The sequence below is a fragment of the Pleurodeles waltl genome, chromosome 11 (genome assembly GCF_031143425.1).
Source record: "Pleurodeles waltl isolate 20211129_DDA chromosome 11, aPleWal1.hap1.20221129, whole genome shotgun sequence".
Classification (NCBI taxonomy): Eukaryota; Metazoa; Chordata; class Amphibia; order Caudata; family Salamandridae; genus Pleurodeles; species Pleurodeles waltl.
This window is the reverse complement of record NC_090450.1, coordinates 696599639-696622060: the sequence shown is the minus strand read 5'-3', so window position 1 is coordinate 696622060 and position 22422 is coordinate 696599639. Positions and strand designations below refer to the sequence as shown.

Genomic DNA, 22422 nt, shown 5'->3' with positions numbered 1-22422 from the left:
ATGCAACCACCTTCACTGCATATTCTTTAGTTAAACATAAATATTGGCCTTAATCCTGGGTTCCTAACAAAAGAGAAATATGTAATAATGAATCACAGATGTAGTTAGCCACATAGCATTACCCAAAAATCCATCCTCTAATTGTCTATTAGTTGAATGATTATGCGGCTCAGTAAAGTGTGGGTGTGCTTATGTGCTTATGAAGGAAATTTAGAAACATCTTCCCACATTTGTCAATAAAACGACAACTACTTTTTAATACTTTTTATTGCACAGTTTATGTACACAGTGTTCGCATGTTGAATCTGAGTGACACTATATAAAGTGGACATTAATACCACCTAGGGCTGAGAAAGAATGGGGCTGCACTTTGCCAGCCTACCAGCAGCCAGCTTTATCGGCATTCTCTTGAGACACCAAAAGGGCAGGGCTTTGTCTTAGGTGGCAGCCACGTAAAGCTGTCTCACTCCGTGCAACAGAATGTCCAAAATTGTGTTGCTCACTGAACATATGAAAAAACTGCAAAGTACTGTGAGGATGTATATATTTTTAAACACTGTAAAATCATCAAGGAACGAGGAAGGCAGAGAAGGAACAATGGAGGTGCATAGAAAAGAGGGTGAAGAATAGAGAAGTGAGTAAACACCTTTACTCACACACCTTTACTCACAACAGGAAAGAAGGGAAGGGTTGGAGCAGAAAAAGAATAAGAGGAATAGACCAGGGTGACAGTGAGTCAGAAGGTGAAGAGAGCGAAAACATTAAGGAAGGCTAAAGTGAGCCACGAAGTCAGCTAGAAAGAGGACAAAGGGAATGAGGGGAAGACATGTAAATTGTAAGCTGAGGAGAGTGTTAAGAAAGGAACAAGATATTAAGACAGTGGAAAGCGCCCAACAGAGGATGTGAGAGTGAGTGAGAACCAGACAATGATAGAACAAAAGAGGAGATTGTAGAAGAGAAGTGAAGAGAGGGAGAGTTGAAAGGGTAAGTGAAAAGTAGGAGGGAGAAGGGGAAGGCAGAAGAGATGGGAAAATGATAAAAACACATGGGAGGAGAAACAGGGATGGGTATAGAATCCTTAGTTTGAAATTACAGAAATGTTGGATCTTGTGACTTGTCCCCAGCTTCTAAATGTACAACAATTCTGTTGGAGTGAAAAGCAAATTGCACATTTCTACAGTTTACTCAGGCCTGCTGTTTGACTAGAATTCAAACAGGCCAGAGATCTTTATGTAACCATACAAACAATCAGAAAGCACAGATGTGAATGTGCGAGTGAGCCACTAGAAGGCACTGTACAGGACTTGGAACAGATAGAATGTAAGACATTTAAAATGCACTACTGCCTTACAGAATTACTCCCATGGCTTTAATTGCTTGGACCATCCCTGGACTTTGGTTTAGGCACAAGAGGGGATTGCAAACCACTCCCAAAAGACTATTCTAAAGACTCAAAAAGTTCCTGTCACTACTACCCTGTACACTACACAACAAGCAAGTAAACATCCACTCTCTCCAAGGAATGGCTAGCATGTACATCTTTTCTGCTTCGTTCAATGGTCATTGGACCTGATGCATTATGCTCCAGACCTATCTGACTTGGAAAGCAAACATAACCCTGTTGACATCAAAGACTTTCGAAGAATTTAATTCCAAAGGCTAGTTACATCAAGCATGTTAATGCCCTAGACTTTCAGCGAAATGATGCACTAAGAGTCTGGAATGATGTCTTATAGGCAGAAATCAGGTGAGATCCTGATAATGCCCTGTTTCCTGGGTGTGTAAACTACCAGTGGCACATTGAATGATCCAAAGCACAAATATATCACACACTCCAAGAACCAAACTCTAAGCTGCATATCTGTAAATGAAGGGGATGATCATAGAATACTGAGATCCTAAATTGTAAGAAGGAGACCAAAAGATAGGAGTCCTTCTGGGACATTCATCGCTCACTTGTGGCAATCTGCATTGTCACTGAAAAACATTCATAACACTATGTCTGTAACCTGATCTCTAAACTGAGTGGAGTTTGTGGTGTGCCCTAGTAATACTAGTATGATAGACGCATGGGGCAATCTTTTCCTAACTCACTGAGTGGCGGCTATGATTTCAAATTGCCATTTAGATGTTAAAAAAAGAACCACTGTCCTCTCTGCAACCCTTGTCTTATAAAAAGGCAGTGTGCTGGGCCTGCTCTATGAGAGAGATATAGATGTAGTTTCTAGCCATCTGAGAAAAAACAGCATCAGTTTTGGTGCTGATAGAAGGCGCTTTAGAAGTCTCCAAAGTTTATGGTGTAGGTTTCAGCTGTAGTCAGTGGCGGGGCAGTGCTGCTCATGCTGTCCCAGGACTCTGCTTCCTCATCAACCAGCTCAGTGACTATCTCTGTGTAGACCTCAGTCTCAGTCTCCCAGGTCACAAATTCCTCATCTGTGGGTGGTTCAGTGCTGTGGACTGGTGGTGCCATGGTGGTGGTGGTGGTAGTAGTGGTGGTGGTGAATGTTGTTGTTGGAACAGTTGATGGTATCATGGTAGTGCTGGTTGCATTTAGTTTACGCCTCATCATCCGCTGCCGCCACTGCCTACGCCGCATGATCTGTTCCCGTGTCAAGGTCCCACTTGCGGGTCTCCTAGGGATCAGCCGTATTGGCCTATTGCCATTCAGTGCCATGATCTCACGAATCCGTTTCCAATTGGAACGTGCGAGGATGAAATTGCATTGTGTGGCACCAATTTCATAACCCACGGTACATGTCTTAGAGCTGGGTGTATAGTCTTCTGCCTGAGCTGTAACACGGTATTCACCAGGGTTGAGGATGCGCCAGTAGTCACCTCCACTGGCTGTAAGAGAAGGGGCAAAAGCTTAGAGAACAAAAACTAACCAGACAAAAATGTAAAATAAAACACAATATTGATCCAGACGCAAAATAAACGCAAAACACACATGCTCAAGCCATACTCGAAAAAACACAAAACAAAATAGATACAACCAGAAAAAAAAGACAAACCAACATGCAACATAAAAGCATAAAATATTTCCTCATGACAGACAAAACTGACAGAAAATCAAAGAGATACAAAATAACAGAAACTTGGGATAAAAACAAGCACTTGAGAGAGGTACATTCAGATAAAAATAGAATCAAAAATAGATGTCAATACAGAGCAAGGTTTGGGTAAACAAACAGAAATACCAAACAGGAGAAAGGAACCATACACACATAAATATAAGCAAACAAGTTACATACTTTCGGTAAAGCTCTTTCTGGTGGATACTCTATCTAACTGTAGATTCTATACTATTTGAATACCCCCAGGCACCAGTCTGGATTTGGAGAATTCTTCAGCAATAATTCTGCAAGTCACCAGGTAGTGCCCCAAGGCTCTGCAGTCACTCCGTACTGCCCCAGACGTCATGGAGCAGATCTGCATATAGATGCCAATCCTGTGCAATGTCAATTCTTAATCTTTCTCTTTCTACACCCTCAGAGGTGAAGCACTTTAATTAAATTATAGGTTGCAGTGGACTGAATTCTAACTTGGGATTATATTATGCTGTACAAAAGTCCACTCCCAAGAAGTGGAGAAAGGACGATTGTGAGGAAGCCATGCCTGGATAGAATAGTCACCATAAAGAGTGTTAACAAAAGTAATTAACTTGTTCTTCTGATGGATACTTCAATCTACAGAATCATTACCCTTTGAAAAGATCCCAAAGTTGGAGGGACTGGATTGAGGACTGAGACCAGGACATTTTGCAGGAGTGAGTTGGCAAAGTGGCCCTCCCACTGGACCTGACTTTCAAAGCAGTAGTGCTTCATGAAGGTATGCACTGATGTTGCAGCCTGGCAGATGTCCAAAAGCAGCAACCAGGCCCTCTACAATAGTGTTGCAGTGACTTGGTGCTGGTGGAATGATTGTAAAATGTACATGGATTTAACTGGTTTTGTTACACCCCTCTCTTGTAATGACTGCTGTTGTACTTTGAGTACACTCCGGGTGACAGAGAGGGAAGCTGGGAAAGGTGGGAAAGGAGACAGGATAAGCATATCTGTTACTAAGGCTATGGTCCCTGGTATAATGCAGACCACAGTCTGCCTTATCAATACTAAGGCCCGTATTTATACTCCGTTTGCGCCGAATTAGCGTCGTTTTTTTCGACGCAAATTCGTCGCGAAACTAACGCCATATTTATACTTTGGCGTTAGACGCGTCTAGCGCCAAAGTATGGGCAAATAGCGTCATTTTTTTGCGTGAACGCCTTCCTTGCGTTAATGAGATGCAAGGAAGGCGTTCCCGTCTAAAAAAATGACGGCGACGCAAATGCGTCGTATTTATACTCCCGGGCAAAAATCACGCCCGGGAGGTGGCGGGTCAAAAAACCCCGCATTTGCGCCACTATTTAACGCCTGGGTCAGGGTAGGCGTTAAGGGGCCTGTGGGCTCAAAATGAGCCCACAGGTGCCCTCCCCTGCCCCCAGGGACCCCCCCTGCCACCCCTACCCACCCCAGGAGGACACCCAAGGATGGAGGGACCCACCCCAGGGACATTCAGGTAAGTTCAGGTAAGTATAATTTTTTATATTTTTTAATTTTTTTTGGGTGGCATAGGGGGGCCTTATTTGTGCCCCCCTACATGCCACTATGCCCAATGACCATGCCCAGGGGACATAAGTCCCCTGGGCATGGCCATTGGGCAAGGGGGCATGACTCCTGTCTTTACTAAGACAGGAGTCATTTAAATGGCGTCTGGGCGTCGAAAATAATGGCGCAAATCGGGTTGAGGCGATTTTTTTGCCTCAACCTGACTTGCCCCATTTTAAGACGCCCTAACGCCATTTTCCCCCTACGCCGGCGCTGCCTGGTCTACGTGTTTTTTTTCCACGCACACCAGGCAGCGCCGGTCTGCTAGCGCCGGCTAACGCCATTCCATAAATACGGCGCCCGCATGGCGCTTCAGAATGGCGTTAGACGGCGCTAAATTTTTTGACGCTAAACTGCGTTAGCGCAGTTTAGCGTCAAAAAGTATAAATATGGGCCTAAGTTTCTACCAAAGCATGCTCTATATATATTTAGCCTACTCAGCGACAATCTATGGGATATAGTCTTAATTACTGAAACTCGACTAAAGACATTGTCAGTAACAGATATCGCACAATCCATTCCTGTGTTCCGGTCAGAACCAAATCAACGGAGGCGTTGCTTTGATCTTCCTTGCATTGTTGCCAAGTTGGAGGGTTTGGAAGAGGGCGAAGGCATGATTCCCACAAATCAAAATAGCACTTAATATTTCGTTTTCTGGAACTCAGATTTACTGTCCTCCTGAATATTTGGTAGTATTCTAACTTTACTGTGCTAGGAGACTTTAATGCACCTATGGAGGACCCCAGCTGTACAAATGCCTCCATATACATCTAACTTCAAGGGTTTGAGATACGGTTTTCCACAGTAATCAGCCCTTTAGAAGCTTTCAGGGTTGTCTTAGTGCAGTGGCAAGAAGGATGCAGGTGAGCTGCTTAAACCATAATTTAGATAAATCCAAGATACATTTATTCAGAAGCATTCCACCTGAGTTAGCGATGGTAAGCAAAGGACCTAGGGGAATCCCCTTCCCCATCCTCCATTGTGAGGAATTTGGGGATAAAATTTGACAGAGTGCTTTCCTTAAGACCCCAGACCCCAGATTCGAGATATTACTGATTCCTATTTTGCCCTTCCTAAATCTTTAAAGATCGGAAAAATTCTTCCAGCTCACACTCGTCAGACTTAAGTTTACCTTTGGTGACTTTTAAATTAGGCTACGAGAATGCTCTCTATTTAGGCGTCACAGCTGGCCTCAACCGCAAGCTGCATATGGTTAAAAAGTTGATTGTAAAGCTGATTCTCAACCTGCTGAGACAGCAGTTCACCTCTCCATTCATGAAGCAACTGCACTGGTTGACTGTGGACAAAAGGATTAAATTCAAGGCCTTGTTGATTACCTACAGAGCTGTTCATAATAAGGGTCCGACTGCCTTAGACTTAGGGTCAGGGAATATGCTCCCATCTGGTCTCTTCTAGCTGCCAAACAAGGCCTTTTGTCCATCCCCAGGATTTGTGGAGTCTTTTCTGGCCACGAAGCTCTGGAATGACCTGCCTGAGCAAATACCTCTTTAAAAAGATCTGAAAATGTTCCTATTTAGGTAGAAGCTGGTTAGGTTCGAGTAACTTATTTTTAGTGTTGTGACACTTCTGTGGAAACAGCTATTGTGTTCTATAAATGACAATCATTCATTCATGAGTTCAGAGGCTTTCAGAGGGTTGCCTCATTGCCAGTGTAAATCAGACTGTGATACAGAGGATGATCCACTTTCATTTTTTGCATCGCCTTTCCATTCTTTACTCCAGGGAAACACACAAAGCACTGACCATCCACACAAAGAACCTTTATCAGATCAGTATAAAAGCTCAAAAGTATTTTAGGGTTGAGCTGATGGAGCATTTCCTCTACCTTCAAAAGGTGAGGTGAAGCAACAGATGCCGGAAGTATGATTGGTTGGCCGACATGAAAAGGTGTCACAAATTTGGGCAAGAAGCATGCACGAGTCCTAAGCACCAATTTGTCAGAACAGAGCTGGTTTAGGGAAATTACACTGAGAACCTGTTCAGTACACTACAAAAGGTGTACAGCTATATTAGCAATGAAATATACCTGAACAGCTGTGAATAAGCTCAAAGTTGTGCACGTAAAAAATGTGAAGGGCAGGTTCAAATCTCACTTTTTTTGTTTTGGGGGAATCATGTGAGCCAGGTCTTTAATAAAACAGATCGCAACAGATGACTAACTGGATGGATGGTTGATAAAGCAAATGGTAAAAGGCTGAGAGGGCTGTTAAATGGCCCATGTGCCCCACAGCAGGACACACATTTTTCAAAGTGCCTGGCATAGATTCACTTTATGGATGGGCACCTGGCCGTGAGGATGACACTACTTCCAATGGCAACTTTAAAACTTTTAGCTGTCCCTATCCAATCTCAATACATGGAGGTGAAGGTACTGAAGAGTCGGGTGCAGGACTCTCCCTTCGCTGAGATCGGGGGTCCTTTCAAAGGAGTAGCAGGATGGGTCTGGTCCGACCTTATCACTGATGGAACGCATCTCCTAATGATTTTATTGGAGGAAACGTCAATTCCCAGAAGTTTTGACACTGCATGTTCTCACCAGTGGCAAACAGATCTAGCTCTGAGCGGAGACGCCACATGTGACCTACCAGCTGATGTCTGCTCAACTCGTCTGCTCTGGCTTTCAGGAACCCTTGCTAGGTAGTTGGCAACCAGAAAGATCTGCTGGTCCAGACATCTTGTTTGTTTGTTGCAATACCACATGGCACTCGTATTGTCTGGGGGTACCTGCACCAGCCTACCCTTGATGGAAACCAGGAAGGCGTTTAGGGCCAGATGGAATGCCCAAAATTCCTGAAGAGTGATGTGAAGCTGGCTCACCACTTGAGACTAGAGGTCTCTCCCACAGGAGACCCCGCCAATCCAGCAGTCATAAACGTGAAGTAAGCAGAGGGGTGGGTGGGAGTAGCAGCCACAGGTCACGTTTTGACCTGTCTGCTATCATAGGCGATCCTGAGGAATCTCATCCAAGATCTAGATGGAATCACTGAAACACCCCTGGTTCTAGCCCCAGTGAAACCCATGGTGCCATCTGGCATTCGGGATGAGGACCATGCACAAGGCTGGATGCTCAAAAAGCCTCTGAACTGTCCTCACAAGACCTTGGACTGAGCCCTCAATGTTGAAATCATATCCTAAATGTCCCATCCTGTGGCAGCACAGGAAAAGCCTTGAACGCTACTGCCTCCAGGACAGCTCAGGTCCATTGATGGAAAAAATTGTGGCCCGTATTTATACTCCGTTTGCGCCGAATTAGCGTCGTTTTTTTCGACGCAAATTCAGCGCAAAACTAACGCCATATTTATACTTTGGCGTTAGACGCGTCTAGCGCCAAAGTATGGGCAAATAGCGTCATTTTTTTGCGTGAACGCCTTCCTTGCGTTAATGAGATGCAAGGAAGGCGTTCCCGTCTAAAAAAATTACGGCGACGCAAATGCGTCGTATTTATACTCCCGGGCACAAATCACGCCCGGGAGTTGGCGGGTCAAAAAACCCAGCATTTGCGCCACTATTTAACGCCTGGGTCAGGGTAGGCGTTAAGGGGCCTGTGGGCTCAAAATGAGCCCACAGGTGCCCTCCCCTGCCCCCAGGGACCCCCCCTGCCACCCCTGCCCACCCCAGGAGGACACCCAAGGATGGAGGGACCCACCCCAGGGACATTCAGGTAAGTTCAGGTAAGTATAATTTTCTATATTTTGTAATTTTTTTTGGTGGCATAGGGGGGCCTTATTTGTGCCCCCCTACATGCCACTATGCCCAATGGCCATGCCCAGGGGACATAAGTCCCCTGGGCATGGCCATTGGGCAAGGGGGCATGACTCCTGTCTTTACTAAGACAGGAGTCATTTAAATGGCGTCTGGGCGTCGAAAAAAATGGCGCAAATCGGGTTGAGGCGATTTTTTTGCCTCAACCTGACTTGCCCCATTTTAAGACGCCCTAACGCCATTTTCCCCCTACGCCGGCGCTGCCTGGTCTACGTGGTTTTTTTCCACGCACACCAGGCAGCGCCGGTCTGCTAGCGCCGGCTAACGCCATTCCATAAATACGGCGCCCGCATGGCGCTTCAGAATAGCGCTAGACGGCGCTAAATTTTTTGACGCTAAACTGCGTTAGCGCAGTTTAGCGTCAAAAAGTATAAATATGGGCCTGTGTGTGGTCCGAAAATGGGATATCACTTTAATGAAAAACTGATGGGCTGAAGCCGATGGGGAGCGTGGCAAATTGGAAGTGTTCCAGCCCCACCTGGAACAATGCCACCTGTGTTACTGTGGGAATGGTATAAAAAAATATGCATCCTTCAAGCTCAGGAACACCATCCAGAGCAGAGGATCTGAGTCAGAGTGAGCATTTTCTGTCTTGTTCTGAGTCAAAGTCAGGTGAGAAAAAATAAATCTCCATCCCTAAAACCACCGGCTTAAAATAAGCCCTGTGTAGGCCTCAGGTCTCCACCCTTTCGCCCAAGGAAGTAGTGTGGGTAGCACCAGTCTCCTCACTTCGGATCTAGAACATCAGGAGATAGACATCTAGCATCAAAATTGCAGAGTGAACCCTGAAAGTCTTTCCGGTGTGGGACAAATACTAGGTTGAGGTTTGGGGAACAAAAGGTAATGTGTAAATCACATTTGTCTGATTTGATGGATCTCCAACCTGGGAGGACATGCCGTATCCTACCATCTACAGTTTTGGATGTATATGGGCAAATCAAAGTGGACTGGAGTTCCTGCAGCGGGAGAGGAGGATTAGAAAATTGCTGCCTCTGCTAGTGTGAATAGCTGTGAGTACTATCAGGTCCCCTTCCCTGAAAGGGTTGAGGCTGCTGCTGCTGCACAGAGTGAGAAGGCTGACGTTGCTGGTAAGCTAGGTGTCTTGAATAGCCCCTGTTTTTTCTGCTGGTAAAAATGTCTGGTTGGGGTTAACAACCCTGCTGTGGTACAGTTATCTTTAAGTCGTTCAAGCACCAAATCATTTTTTTTCTAAATACAGCCAGTATCTGTCAAAGGGCATTTCCATACGAGATGCCGGAACATCGCCTAAATATCCACTGACTGCATCCAGGCATGCCGCCTAAGAACCACATTGGTGTCAGATGCTTGGCTTACATAATCCATGCTAGCCGGCACACAACAGATACTTTGCTGTATCCTGGTTGTCTTGGATCTTTTTAGCTAACATAGCCCTGAGGGCCTACTGGCAACCTGCAAGATCTTACAGGCTGTATTTCTTGAGGATTGGTTATACTCGCCCAGACGCTAGACTGCATTTGAAGATCTTAGGGCCAAATAAGGAAAAATATTTTTTTTCCCTAAGACGTTGATGCATTTTAACTTCTTGTTTGGTCGGGAGTGGGGAGTTGGTTGGAAAGCTATTTGGATTGACTTTTCTCTTTAATTCTTGTACCACCAACATTTAAGTCGCAGGATGGTCTGTCAAACAAGCATTGGCAAAGTCAGTGGGTCTTGCCTTTCGGACCCACTGGCCTTTCCAATGTCTCTAGGCAATTCTGTACAGCATAGTGTAAAAAAGGTCTTATTCAATGCTTGCAGCATCTGCCAAATGAAAACATATGCGTAATGACTGGGGTCCACATCATTTCGTAGGTGTCTGGCTGCCTGATGACGTATATGCGTCTCTAGTAAACAATGAGGGTGCAATTGTTTATGTCTCGCCTGAGACAGTGCATATGTTGTCGCTTTTGAGACAATTTGTTAGCTTAAATGGTCTTGGAGCACACCCACTGCATACCATTTGTTGGCTTAATTATTTGTTTGCAAACTCCTGTTTTGTCAGGGCAACGGGCTTCACTTTCTGTTTGAGCTTTCCTGGAGAGTTCTTCCTCTGATTTAGCTTTTTGCCTCGCCCTAGTTTTTTTCTACTTGCAACAGTTTCTAAGAGGGAATCTGTTTTTAGATTGCTTTCACTCAGTCGTTTCCTGTGTTCGCTATTGAGTAATCACTGGTTTAGTTTGTAGCAAGGTGCTTTTGCGGTTTGTGCGTCCTGATTTATAAAATGCCTTAGGCAGGATTAAACTGGTTCAGGCATTAAACATTCTATGAATTAAATTTGTTTATGTTTGCACGGTTATGGGCTGGACATAACACTGCTGCATGAAAATAACATTATATTGTAAACTGATTTTTTGCTTGTTTGGTCACTCCGAATGTGCTTCCTTCCAGAGCCTAATGTGTAAACTATAATGATGATCTGATGCTTTGTTGCATCTCCGTAATTTGAAAAACGTTCATTTTGACAGCATGTGGCTTTTCTACTTCCCCTGGACCAAACCTTCCTTTCTTTGTGGGTGCCCTTCTGCTGCTCGCACTTTCCAGCCCAGGCTACTTTTTTTTTCTTCTACTTGCAGCACTAACTAAGAGTGCATATGTTCGCAGGCCGTCTCCCCCACTTCCCCCTCCTGATCTGCTTTTCTGCTTGCCCTCCTCCACCCTCCCGCATTATAGCCTGATCTGTTCCCCTTTCCCCACTACCTGTCGCTGCCTTCTCTGCTCCCTCCCCGTCTTGCTTGCCTGGTCCTTCTGCCCTCTCCTGCGTTGTTGCTTGACAAGTATCCTCCTCCTCCATGCCCCCTCCCCCCAATGGTTGCTTCACCCATCCCCCCCGCCTACTCTACTTTTTGGCTTTGTCATTTTTTAAGCCATGTTGTACTGCAATGAGCCTGCTTTGCAGCATGACTGAAGGAAAAGAAAAAAGAGTACTATGGCATGGCCAGTGTTGACCGCATCATAGTGCTCTTTTTTGTTTACTTTCAGTTATGTTGCGCAGCAGCCACTCTGCTTCTTCTGCAAAACATGGCTAAAAAATAATTGACAAATCCTATTGACCACTTGGCTTTGCTAATGCTTGTTTTAGTTCACTGATCCAAAATGGAAGGGTAAATAAAAATAAAGCAATTGGAGAACCGCACAACTGTGTTTTGATAAAGGCAGCAACTTGCTACCATGCCCTCCAAAAAAAAATGTCAAAAAATAAAAAAAGGAATGTCCAGGGTATGGAAGAAAGGAGAGTGGGAGGAGTGGGGGTGGTGCAGGGGTGGGAGGTTGGGGGGTTGGAGAGAAAAAAAATACATTGAGGTGGGAAGAAGGGGAAATACAGCACACGAGGGAAGGAGCCACACTGGTGAGAGAGAAGCACAGGAGAGAGAGCAAGCGGCACATATTGGGGTGAGTATCTGGTGGGTGGAGAAGCACACAAGGGAGAAGGGTGGAAAACACATGCACTCTTGTGGAGTGCTTAACAGAAAAGAAAAGAGTAATCTCTTAATACGGAAGAACGGAAAAATGCTAGGCAGCCAATAAAAAGAATGGTAAAGAGGCTATGCTCCGGTGAGGGATAAAGATAACATGGATAAAATGTGACAAAGAAAACAATTAAATAAGAAGCAAGCAAAGAAGAGTGGCAATAAAGCCAATCAATGTGTTGGATGAAAGCCCAGTAAAAGTTGTTGCTAAGCCTAAAATAGGCCTTTTGCAAACAAGACAGCTTGCACTGTCTAGTAGGCAAGACTTAAAAGAGTCACTGGGGCCAGTTTAGGTCACCGAGCTAAATGTTGACAGATCAAAGGGCCGGAGCACGGTTAAGACCACGGGCCAGATTTATGTCTTGGAGGTAAGCATACTCCATCGCAAGAGTGTTGGAGTATGCTTACCACCAAGACATAGTCCGCCCACCTGATTTAGATGCAAGCGGATCACCAATTTAATCAAGGCAGAGATTACTCTGTCTCTGCCATGATTAAAGATTAAGGGGGTTATTCTAACTTTGGAGGAGGTGTTAATCCGTCCCAAAAGTGACGGAAAAGTGACGGATTTACCACCAGCCGTATTACGAGTCCATTATATCCTATGGAACTCGTAATACGGCTGGTGGTATATCCGTCACTTTACCGTCACTTTTGGGACGGATTAACACTCCTCCAAAGTTAGAATAACCCCCTAAATCTCTCAAACGGCCCTGTGGCTTAAGGCCGTCGGAAGCATACCAGTTATTTTGCCCACTTGATTTAGATGGGCGAAATTTCAAGTCAGTTTTCACTACCAGGACAGCCCTGGCAGTAGGGGGCAGTAAATACTGCTAAACGCTCGCCTTGGCAGAGAAATCTCAAGGTGAGAGAAGCATTGTTTTTTTTAATTTTTAAAAAGAAAATCCTGTTTTGGGATTTTCTTTTTGAAATTAAAAAAAAAGAAAACTCCATCATGTTTATGGAACCCTCACCAAACAGCGAAATGGATTGACAGGAATCGCCATGACGGCGGGTCCTCACGCTGCTTTTTGAATTACTGCCACTTGTGTGGTCATTTATAAATCTGGGGGTGATCCCTCCACCAAGGTGATGGATTAATTTACTCTGTCTTCCTGGCAGTGTAACAGGCCACCCACCAGGAATTAAATCAGCCGCCAAATGTCCGTACCAGAGCCCTGTAAATGCCATCAGTGGCTCAGAGGACGTTGGACCTAGGTGAAGGATTTCAGTACATACATTTGCCTTAGGTTTAAGTGTAGGCAACTGTAAGTCCTGCATTGCTACATCTTTCTGCATTACTACTGAGAAAGAGGCACTTTCTTCCATTGGTGGCCCAAATGGTGAGTCTAGCTCTTCCTCACACATCTATCGGACTCACATTATGTAAATTGAGGTATAGCCCTTCAACAGAATAGTGAGAGGGAAAGCAGCTTTTCAGCCTCCTCGTTATCACTGGTGTTGTGAGGGACATTTGGTATGCCCTGAATCATGTCACAACTGGATCCAAATAAAACCTCCTGCTTCTTGTGGTACTACCATTGAGGAAGGGGGTGAGGGTGAGAATCTGGATGCATAATCACTGGCTGCATTCTAGCAATCTCATAGTGTCTCTGGACATAGGCTGATGTTGGTTTGGGGTAAGAGACGTCGAAATTTGGTGCAATACCTAAGCTGGGAAGGAAAGAACTGGATTGTCAGTGGTAAGGGCTCAAAATAGGTCTAGAGGGGTCAGTCGGGAAGGGCCTCTCACAGAAGTCCAACTTGGGGCTCCTGTGGTTCCATGGGAGTCAAAGGCAAGCCAGGGGGTGCTCGAAGCATCGGAACATTTTGCAGCAATACCTCTTTGAAGGCCCTATCTGCTGCGATGTAAACAATGCCCGTGGGCATTCAAACATGTCCTGACCAGGTTTAAGTCAGAAGATGCTGGAGGGGAGAAATTCTTGGGAGAAGACACTATAGAAGAAACTCAGAAGTCATCAGTAGATTGATAAAGTTGGAAGCAGAGGCTGGGATGCACTTCGAAGAGTGCATAAAGAAACAAACTGAAGTCTATACCCTGGGGTGTGGCTTATATGTAACTCTGCTTTATCATTTTCAGGGCAGTAAGGAGTCACTGCAGAGCCGTATGGCGCCATCTGGCAGTACCTGGAAGCACTGTTGAAGAATTCTCAAGATCTAGTCTAAAAAGTGAGGCATCTGGCCTAAGTGCTTAGAATAAATCAATACTAATAAAATAAATCATGCATACACGAAACAGGTGTAATAATAAAACACAAACAATACATACACAAATCCAATACAATTATAAAACCCAAAAAACTAAAACAATGCAAAACTAAAACAGAACTATAAAACCAATCCAAATAAACAACTGATGAAAAACAACAACAAAAACCATATAAAAAACAACACAAACCATAGTATCCTAATACTGATAAACTAAAACAAAGAAAGTCTACAGACAGAAGAATACACAACCATAAGACAACATATAATAGACACAAATACATACCATAAGAAACAAGGCAAACATAACACAGATCTATAAACCAGATAAATAAAATACAATCCTTTCGCAAAAGCAATGTAAAAACTATCCACAAATGCAAACAGTAACACAGATCTATAAACCAGATAAATAAAATATAATCCTTTCACACAAGCAATGTACAAACTATCCACAAATGCAAACAATAACACAAAACAATACAAGAGATACTGTCTATGTACAAACACAAAAATAACATATTAAATAAACAACAGTGGTAGAAACGGAAGGCGCAAACACAAAACAGACACAAGTGAAACAGATAAACAGAGGAGAGGAAGGCATAACTATAAAAAGAGACCTAAGGTTGAAGTGCATTATGAGATTCAAATCTGATTAATTGAACCCGTTTTTGTCAGCAGACACACAAAAGGGGAGACATTTCCCTGAACAAAAACTAAAATGTAAAGATTGTTTCTTTACCTGTTATCACATCGTGCTTGATTTCTGCCACAGAAATGGTTGCATTTGGAATGGGGTCTCCCTGTTGGTCCGTCACCACACCTTTAATGCCACGGTGCACCTGCAAGATCAATGGAAAGTGTCAACGTGAATGCAAAAAAACAACAGTGAAATGGCTTCTGAGATACAGCAATAATTATTTACCCGAAAAAACAATAGTTAGCTGGGAGAAACTGTTTAAAGAGCTTCAGCTGGGTGAGGGCCTTCTCTGTTTTAGATAGATACTATGCAGCATCTGGCATTGGCTTCATACACCTATTGATTTACTCCGTATGGTCTAATGAAGTGGTTGATTTAACTTATGAAGTGAATGGTGAATTGAAATATCATTGGATAAGCCACATTTACCTACTGAATTATCCAAAGGTGCCTCTAAAACTAAATCTTCCTGGATATTGGTTTTAGGGCAAAACGTTCAGGGTAGAGAGGTTAAACATTTCTTAGAACTATAAACAAAGTTCAAACTACATTCCAGAGAGAGATTAGGTAATGACAAATTAGATAGGGGGTGGGATTTATATAGTAAATGAAGCTCTGCACTCATAGCCACTTTAAAGAGGTATATGTAGGTTGCCACCAGATGAAACTGATTTGAGATGGTATTGAGTCTGGCCTATTTTCTGAACTCAATAAAAAGATCTTTATTCTAAAGAGGTATATGTATATGAAGACTGGGTGGGCACTTGTGTGAGAAGAATTTTCCCTGGTTTGCATGACCATATATTTGCTTGTATTTGGCTCTAACCTTAGGCATTTGTTGTCCTTCTCCATTTTTCAACTTTATTATAAATGGGTTAACATGCACAGCTGCTTAATGGAAATAATGGAAAACTGAAGGTAAATGCAGGTGCACTGGAACACATGATGACTGACTGTCCGAAATCTGAGAATTTATGGCCACAAATTTAACGATTATGTGTCAATACTGACTTGAGTGTAAAAACTGCCTGGCTTGGTTTGAAGGAGGAAAGTCTTCTGACATTCGACTTTTGAAATCAAATTGAAAGCAGTTTGAAATCTGTTACAGCAAAGAATTTTGCATGCTGGTAAATTAGATAGAAAACGAGGACCAATATGAACAGAGGTTGAGAAGCGCACGTTTTATCCTCCAGTGCATCTCTATTTTGCATCATTTAGCGGATATTTAAAATTGAACACTGAACTAGTTATATAGATATCATACCATCTATGTATTTTTAACACCCTGTGATGTAATAAAAAAATACTGATCTGTTTTAAAGATTAATAATATAAAAATGTATACCCCACCCAAAAAAACATCCAAATTGTGCTCAGTTTAAGATTTCTCACTGAGGACTCAACTCTTCTCAAATCCTTATCCTATCGTTTCCTGAAAAATGGCACACCATGGTCACTGATTTTGTTGTGGTATTCTCATTTTCTATAGGAATGTTCAGTGATGAAGATTTCATTGACACCTCAAAGGGCACCAGGCTTTCATTTCTGTTATGTTTTAATTTTCCAAGGCTTACTATGAAAAGTAACATCATATAAAGTCTCCCTTTGTAGCTCTAAGTGTTGGAAGGCTGTGTTTTAGATAATGGTAAAAGGGTTCTGATGATTGGTTAATAGCCTCAAGATTACTGACAAACTGAACACTTTAACCATGTTTTAGATTAGTAAATGCGCTCCTTGGTGAAAGTCACCAACACCAACTGGAAGATACTAATTCTGAAGGTAAGTTTCCACACAATAACTTTGTTTATTGTGCCACTGAGATTTTGTAATTATCTGATTCAGGAGTTCTGCCTGATGAGTTTTCCCTTTGAGAACATGGTCCTGATGTTGCATCTTTTTTGGAACAATTGCTTGCCCTGTGAGCTATGTTATGGTATGAATGACAAATCACTAAGAATCGTATGAAGCCTGTTTCTGATTGCTGTTGTAGTTCTTCTCCAAGCCCCCAATCCTGACTATATTCATAATACTTTTAATCTTTTTTAAATATTTTTATTATTTTCTTGATCATGAAGTAATGAGGAAAATACAGGAAGCAAAAGAGACAAATGATCAGAACACATAACAAATATCGAACAATAGCTGACAAATTACTAACAGAGACGGGGATAATACACCTGTAACCAACAGAATGTTCCAATGGCATCGTGCATCAGGTCAAATAAAACATGAAACAGGGAAGGAAACAGAAGAAGGAAGGAGAGAAGGGATGGAATGTCTCAGATTGAGAATTAAACATGGCTATTTGTCAAGCAGGAAGTTATAGGTTGAACACAGGCCAGCTCTTATTCAGACAAACACGTTGATCTGTGGATCCTATTTAAAATGTGCCCAAATTTGTTCCAGTTTGTTGATAGAGCGAGCACCCCTTGCTTAAGCCAGGACTAGCTCCAACTTGTATATTTGTCGGATAGCTATTCACCACTCCACAACCATAGGGTATAAGGACGAGACCCATACTCTTGCAGTACAAAGTCTAGCCTTGACAATTACTAGAAAATGCAAGTGTCTCAGTCCAATATCAAATTCCATCTTATAGCCCAGGATGATCACCTTAATGGAGAATTGTACGTAACTTCCAAGACAGAGAGCTAGATGTTGTGCCACTCCTACCCAAAATTACTGCAGATTGGGGCAGGTGGCAAACATATGTACTATATCTGCTGCGTGAGTCCCACTTTGAGCTATGCTATTCTATGAGTGACAAATTACTAAGAATCCTATGAAGCCTGTTTCTGATTGCCGTTGTAGTTCTTCTCCAAGCTCCGAATCCTGACTATATATTCTTACTACTTTTTCTCGACATGAACTTCAATTTTTGTCTGCCTTTCGTTGTCGGAGATAATCCTGAGGTGCAATGATTTTGAGATTCCTGCTTTTACTTCGAGGCTTTTTGGAACTTCTAGTGTCCTAGAAAGGACCATGATTTAAATACAGCCTTTTTTGTTTCAGCTCTGCTTCCATTTTGCTGATTATTTTCATCCCTTTCTGTGGACTTCAGAAGTCGAGGTCTATACAGCCTTGGTTCAAGGGAATATTTGATGCTGGTAGTTATTGTTTCTGCCCTGATTTTCTCACAAGGAACTAGGATCACCCTCATTACACTTGTGCTTCACCCCAGTGCGTTTGTAGTTCTTCAGAGCGAGCTCACACTTCTGTTCTATGCAGGGCGGTCCTTCACAGATGATTTGCAGTTCAACCTGGTGCTGGTGATTCAGCACTGAGTCTTTGTGGTCTTGCACTCAGCATTTGTACTCCTGCCCCTGGTCCCCCTTGGCAATCTGAAGGTTTTGATCTCAACTTCAACACCCATGATGATCAAGCATGCGTGCTGGAGGTACTATTTGTAACAAGGACTGAGACCCAGATCTGGGCTTTGTGGTCTTGAGGGACACACCATGTACACTTTTGTTTTGTCAAGTGTTTTCACTCTGCTGTAAAGGACTGGCAATTTCGGCAGGGATACAATTCTTAGTGACAATTCTCTTCTGTCCTTAGTAGGGAGAACTGTCTGTTGACGTAGTGTGTGTTAAAGATGAATGTACAGAGAAGGTGTTTCACATGTGGCCCTACCCACAAGTGGCTGTATCCACACTGGTTTTCATTTTGTGTATGCTACATTTGAGTGGCACCTAAGATGTAGGACAAGAGGGAGAAACCTGACATTAGTTGTGAAATAAGGGCTGGTCTCTGAACATTCCGGGGATCCTTTGCAGTGGGATAGACTAAAGATTTTAAATAAAAATAGACAGAGCACCTGCTTGAAGCTATGGAGTTTCTTACTGACCTTTCCTTACTCACTTTTTCTTGAGAATCTACCCACACCAGTTAACAGGTGGGTAAATGGGACAGCCTATCCTTCTTTTGTGCCCTTCTGGGTTTATCCTGTGAGGAAACTCCCAGGTCCACCCCACCATCTTGCTCATACTTGGTGTTGAAAAATTTGGCTGAAACAGTCTGAGTAGAATATGCAAAAGTGCAGACTCACCCTCCACAGGAATCCAAAGTAAGTGGAATATACAGTTGCCATCTGCAACTTCAGAATAAGATGGGGCAGAAACTTCAAACCAGTGTGCCAATATATTCCTATGGGACTCCATGCTCTCCACACTAGTGGTGATGTTAAACTTTCTGTGATCATGGTCAACTTCCCTTGACTAGTTTAGGACCAGAAACCTGGGGTCTTTGCTTTGTCTTGCCAGCAAAGGCGGCCTGGACTTTAGTTTGAAGGAGAGAGCGCCCCCCAATCCTTATGAAACACATTGCTCAGAAGAGTCAAAAGCAATGAAGGAGGACAGACTGAAGACATCCACTCCAGAACCAGGGAAGAACCGCACTGCTCTGCAAAGTTGAGGCCCTGGAGGGACCACCAGTGCTCTGTGATTATGAGGACCTCGAATTACCAAATTGTCTCTGTTGTGACCTGTTTACCCCTGTAGACAGTGAGAACTATGGAACTCGCGTATGTCCAATTTCTGATGCAAGCACCAATAAGCTACAAGATGCTATGAGTAACCAAGCTGTTTTCTGCTCGATTTACAAGAGCAGCAAGAGTGCCAAATATTAAGTGCATCTAAGGAGGGTCCTGCAACAATGAAATCACTGTGAACTCCAGGGGTTGGCACTTAGCTTGTTTAGGTGATGAGTTTATGTCTGGGGCCAAAAAAGTTTCCAAGTTGCAAGATCCATCAAGTCGTGAAAACCTCAACTCCACACCTGCCTCCTGGATTGGAGCTGGCACTCGATATGCTCACATGTGACACTGCGATAGCATTGCAAAAGCCAGGTCCTCACCCGTCAATCAGGCTAAGATGAGGTCGAAGCCTCCTGCGATACACAAATGATGCACCTCACATCACGCAGAGCTGTACACCCTGTTGACATTTCAAGAACTGCAGGCACTTCCTGCAGTGACCAAAGGAGGATATCAAAAAGTTACAGTTCAAACTTAGACGAACCTTGAAGGTGAATCAGAGCTTGTACTAGCGAAGAGGGAATAACTGTCCATATAGCCTCCAACTGAGCCTGTAGCCCTCCACAAGACGTTCTATATTTCACGCACCAGATTGGAACAACCTCAGAGATTAATCTGTTATTGTTGCACCAGACGTACTAGGAGAGATTGCCCCAGGGGAGCAGCCCAAGCTTTCTTGCCAGTAAAAAAAGGTGAGTATTAGCTCTCCCAACCACATTTGTGATCTCCTACAAAATTTTGTACAATATTACATTGTGGGTGAACTAAGTAAAAATGCTTTTTTTTTTAGGAATAAGCAATGGCTAGATGGACATTGATTTCTTGACTTGTACTGGTTGTATTGTTGAATTCTAAGTCTTTAACCACTCACCACCTTACTGAGTAAGCCTTGGACTTTTCAATTTAAATTACCCAGAGAGTAAAGTGCTAAATGGATGTGGTCTGTTTTGGGTCCCATAATAATGTTACCTCACAGGACACCAGTGGAAAATGGCTTGGAATAATACAATTTGACTGTCCTTGGGCCTCTGAAGAACAAGTTACTAACTTACCTTCAGTAATATGCTTTCTGGTAGAGACTCGATTTAACTGCAGATTCCTCACCTTTTGAATATCTCCTCAAGAGTCAGATTGGATCCAGAAAATCTTCAGCAGTCCCCCAGGAAGCGGTGGTGGCTCTGCATTGACATTGTCCCACGCTGGATGTGACATGCGCAGACCTATATATGCTCCATCCATTGGGCTCACATCAGTTGCTTTCCTAACACCTCTACACCAGCAGACCTGTAGTCAATCAGATTGGTCGAGACCAGTGTGCGATTCCTAGATTAGGATCTAGAAAGACCTTGCAAACACTTGGGGGACTGCTTTTTGGCTTCTGAGTCGCAGATCCTAATGCAGAGCAGAAACTAAAGGCAAGATGGTGCTTTTTAGCATAGCCTTTCTTCTCTTTAGTGAACCTGATAAAGAGCCGATCATCCACCTGGTGGTCCTTAGTATGATCGCTACATAAGCTGAGGACTATTTTCAGGCCCAACCAGTGAAGCCTCTCCTCTTTCTTGGAGTGGTGAAGTAGAGCAGTGAACACAGGAAGGGTGATAGTCTGACCAACATGAAACTGAATTACCACCTCTGGAAGGAAGGAAGCTCGAGTTCACAGGACCAGCTGATCCGGATAGAACACAGTGTAAGACCTGGTGTAAGGCGGGTTAACAGACAGGGCCTATAACTCGCTGACTTGTTGCGCTGATGTCATTGCGATTAAAAAGACTATCTTGAGGCAAAGGAGTCTGAGGATAACTGTGAAGGGTGTCAAAAAGTGCCCACGTGAGGAATGTGAGGACCACATTTAAATCCCTTTGGAGCGTAACAAATGGAGAAGGAAGAAACATATGTTGCACCCCCTGAGGAAAAACATAACAAAAGGAGATTTAAATAATGAGGGCTAGTCTGAACCCCATAAAAAGGCCAAAAGAACAGACAGGTACCCTTTAACAATAGCCAAAGCAAGGCCTTACAGGTATAGGGGCAGCACAAGCATCAAAACTTTGAACAGCTTGGCATGAAGAGGGTCAATCTGTTTAGTGAACTAGACCCACAATCTTATCCCAGAGGAGGCATACACATATTTGGTTGAGGGATGCCTGGCAGCCAAGATGACATCAACAACTCTGAGAGGTAGGTAGAAAGCACTCAACTGTCAATGCTCAATTTCCAAGCATGAAGGTAGAGATTGCGCAGTCACGGGTGCAGGACCCTGCCCCGCTGCTGCAACAGGAGATCCTCCTGAAGGAGTAACTTGAACGGAGGACAGATGCTCATGCCCAGGAACTAGGGGTACAATGCTCTCCATGCCCGGTCCTGAGCCAGTAGTAGGACTTACTTAGGGTAGGGGAGATATTAGCAGAAAGGTTTACAGGAGTCCAGAGTTTCACTCTATGCAGAATGCATCTCCGAGTGAAAGAAACCTTGGAAACCCCAACACCCAAAACTGCTAAAATAGCATTTTCTCTGTGGTGGCGAAAAGTTTGATCCAGGGTTCTCCCCATTTGCAGAAAAAGCTCTGTGCCACCTCTGGATGTAAATACCATTTGTGATCCGCAAGGCATCAACAATTAGTTTGTCCACTTGACTTTCATGGATCCCACCATATAGTGTGTTACCATAAACATTCCTTGGTGGTCTAGCCCTGTCCAAAGATGCAAGGCCTCCTGGCACAGGGTCCACAACGCTATCCTGCACTTCTTACTGTAGTGCTGCATGGCGTTTGTGGTGTCTGTGAGCACCAGTTTACCTTTGATGGCAGACAGGAAGGTTGTCAGCACAAAGTGGATGGCTTTGAGCTCCAGAAGCTTGATATTGAGTTGGGCCTCTGCTGCAGGTCAGATTCCTCTGATCTCCACCTCTCCCACATGGCTTCTCCAAACCAGAAGTGAACTTTAAAGCACTCCAGGGCTGAGTCCTCTTTATCTCCCAACAGTCGGGAGCCATCAAATGCACAAATGTCTTCTAGAAAGCCAGTGGACTGGATCCATGAGT

General features: G+C 43.7%; 1 protein-coding gene across 2 annotated transcripts in view; it reads right to left on the bottom strand.

The window, feature by feature from the left end:
* Positions 1-249: 249 nt before the first annotated feature.
* AEBP1 (AE binding protein 1) overlaps positions 250-22422 on the bottom strand; it is a 230595-nt gene continuing 208422 nt past the window's right edge. For both annotated transcript variants that reach the window (XM_069214248.1, XM_069214249.1), the window contains 2 exons: positions 14892-14991; positions 250-2844 (listed from right to left, as the gene is read on the bottom strand). In XM_069214248.1, the coding sequence (XP_069070349.1) occupies positions 2276-2844; positions 14892-14991 (669 nt within the window). In that variant the 3' untranslated portion in view covers positions 250-2275. The remainder of the gene's footprint in view (positions 2845-14891; positions 14992-22422) is intronic.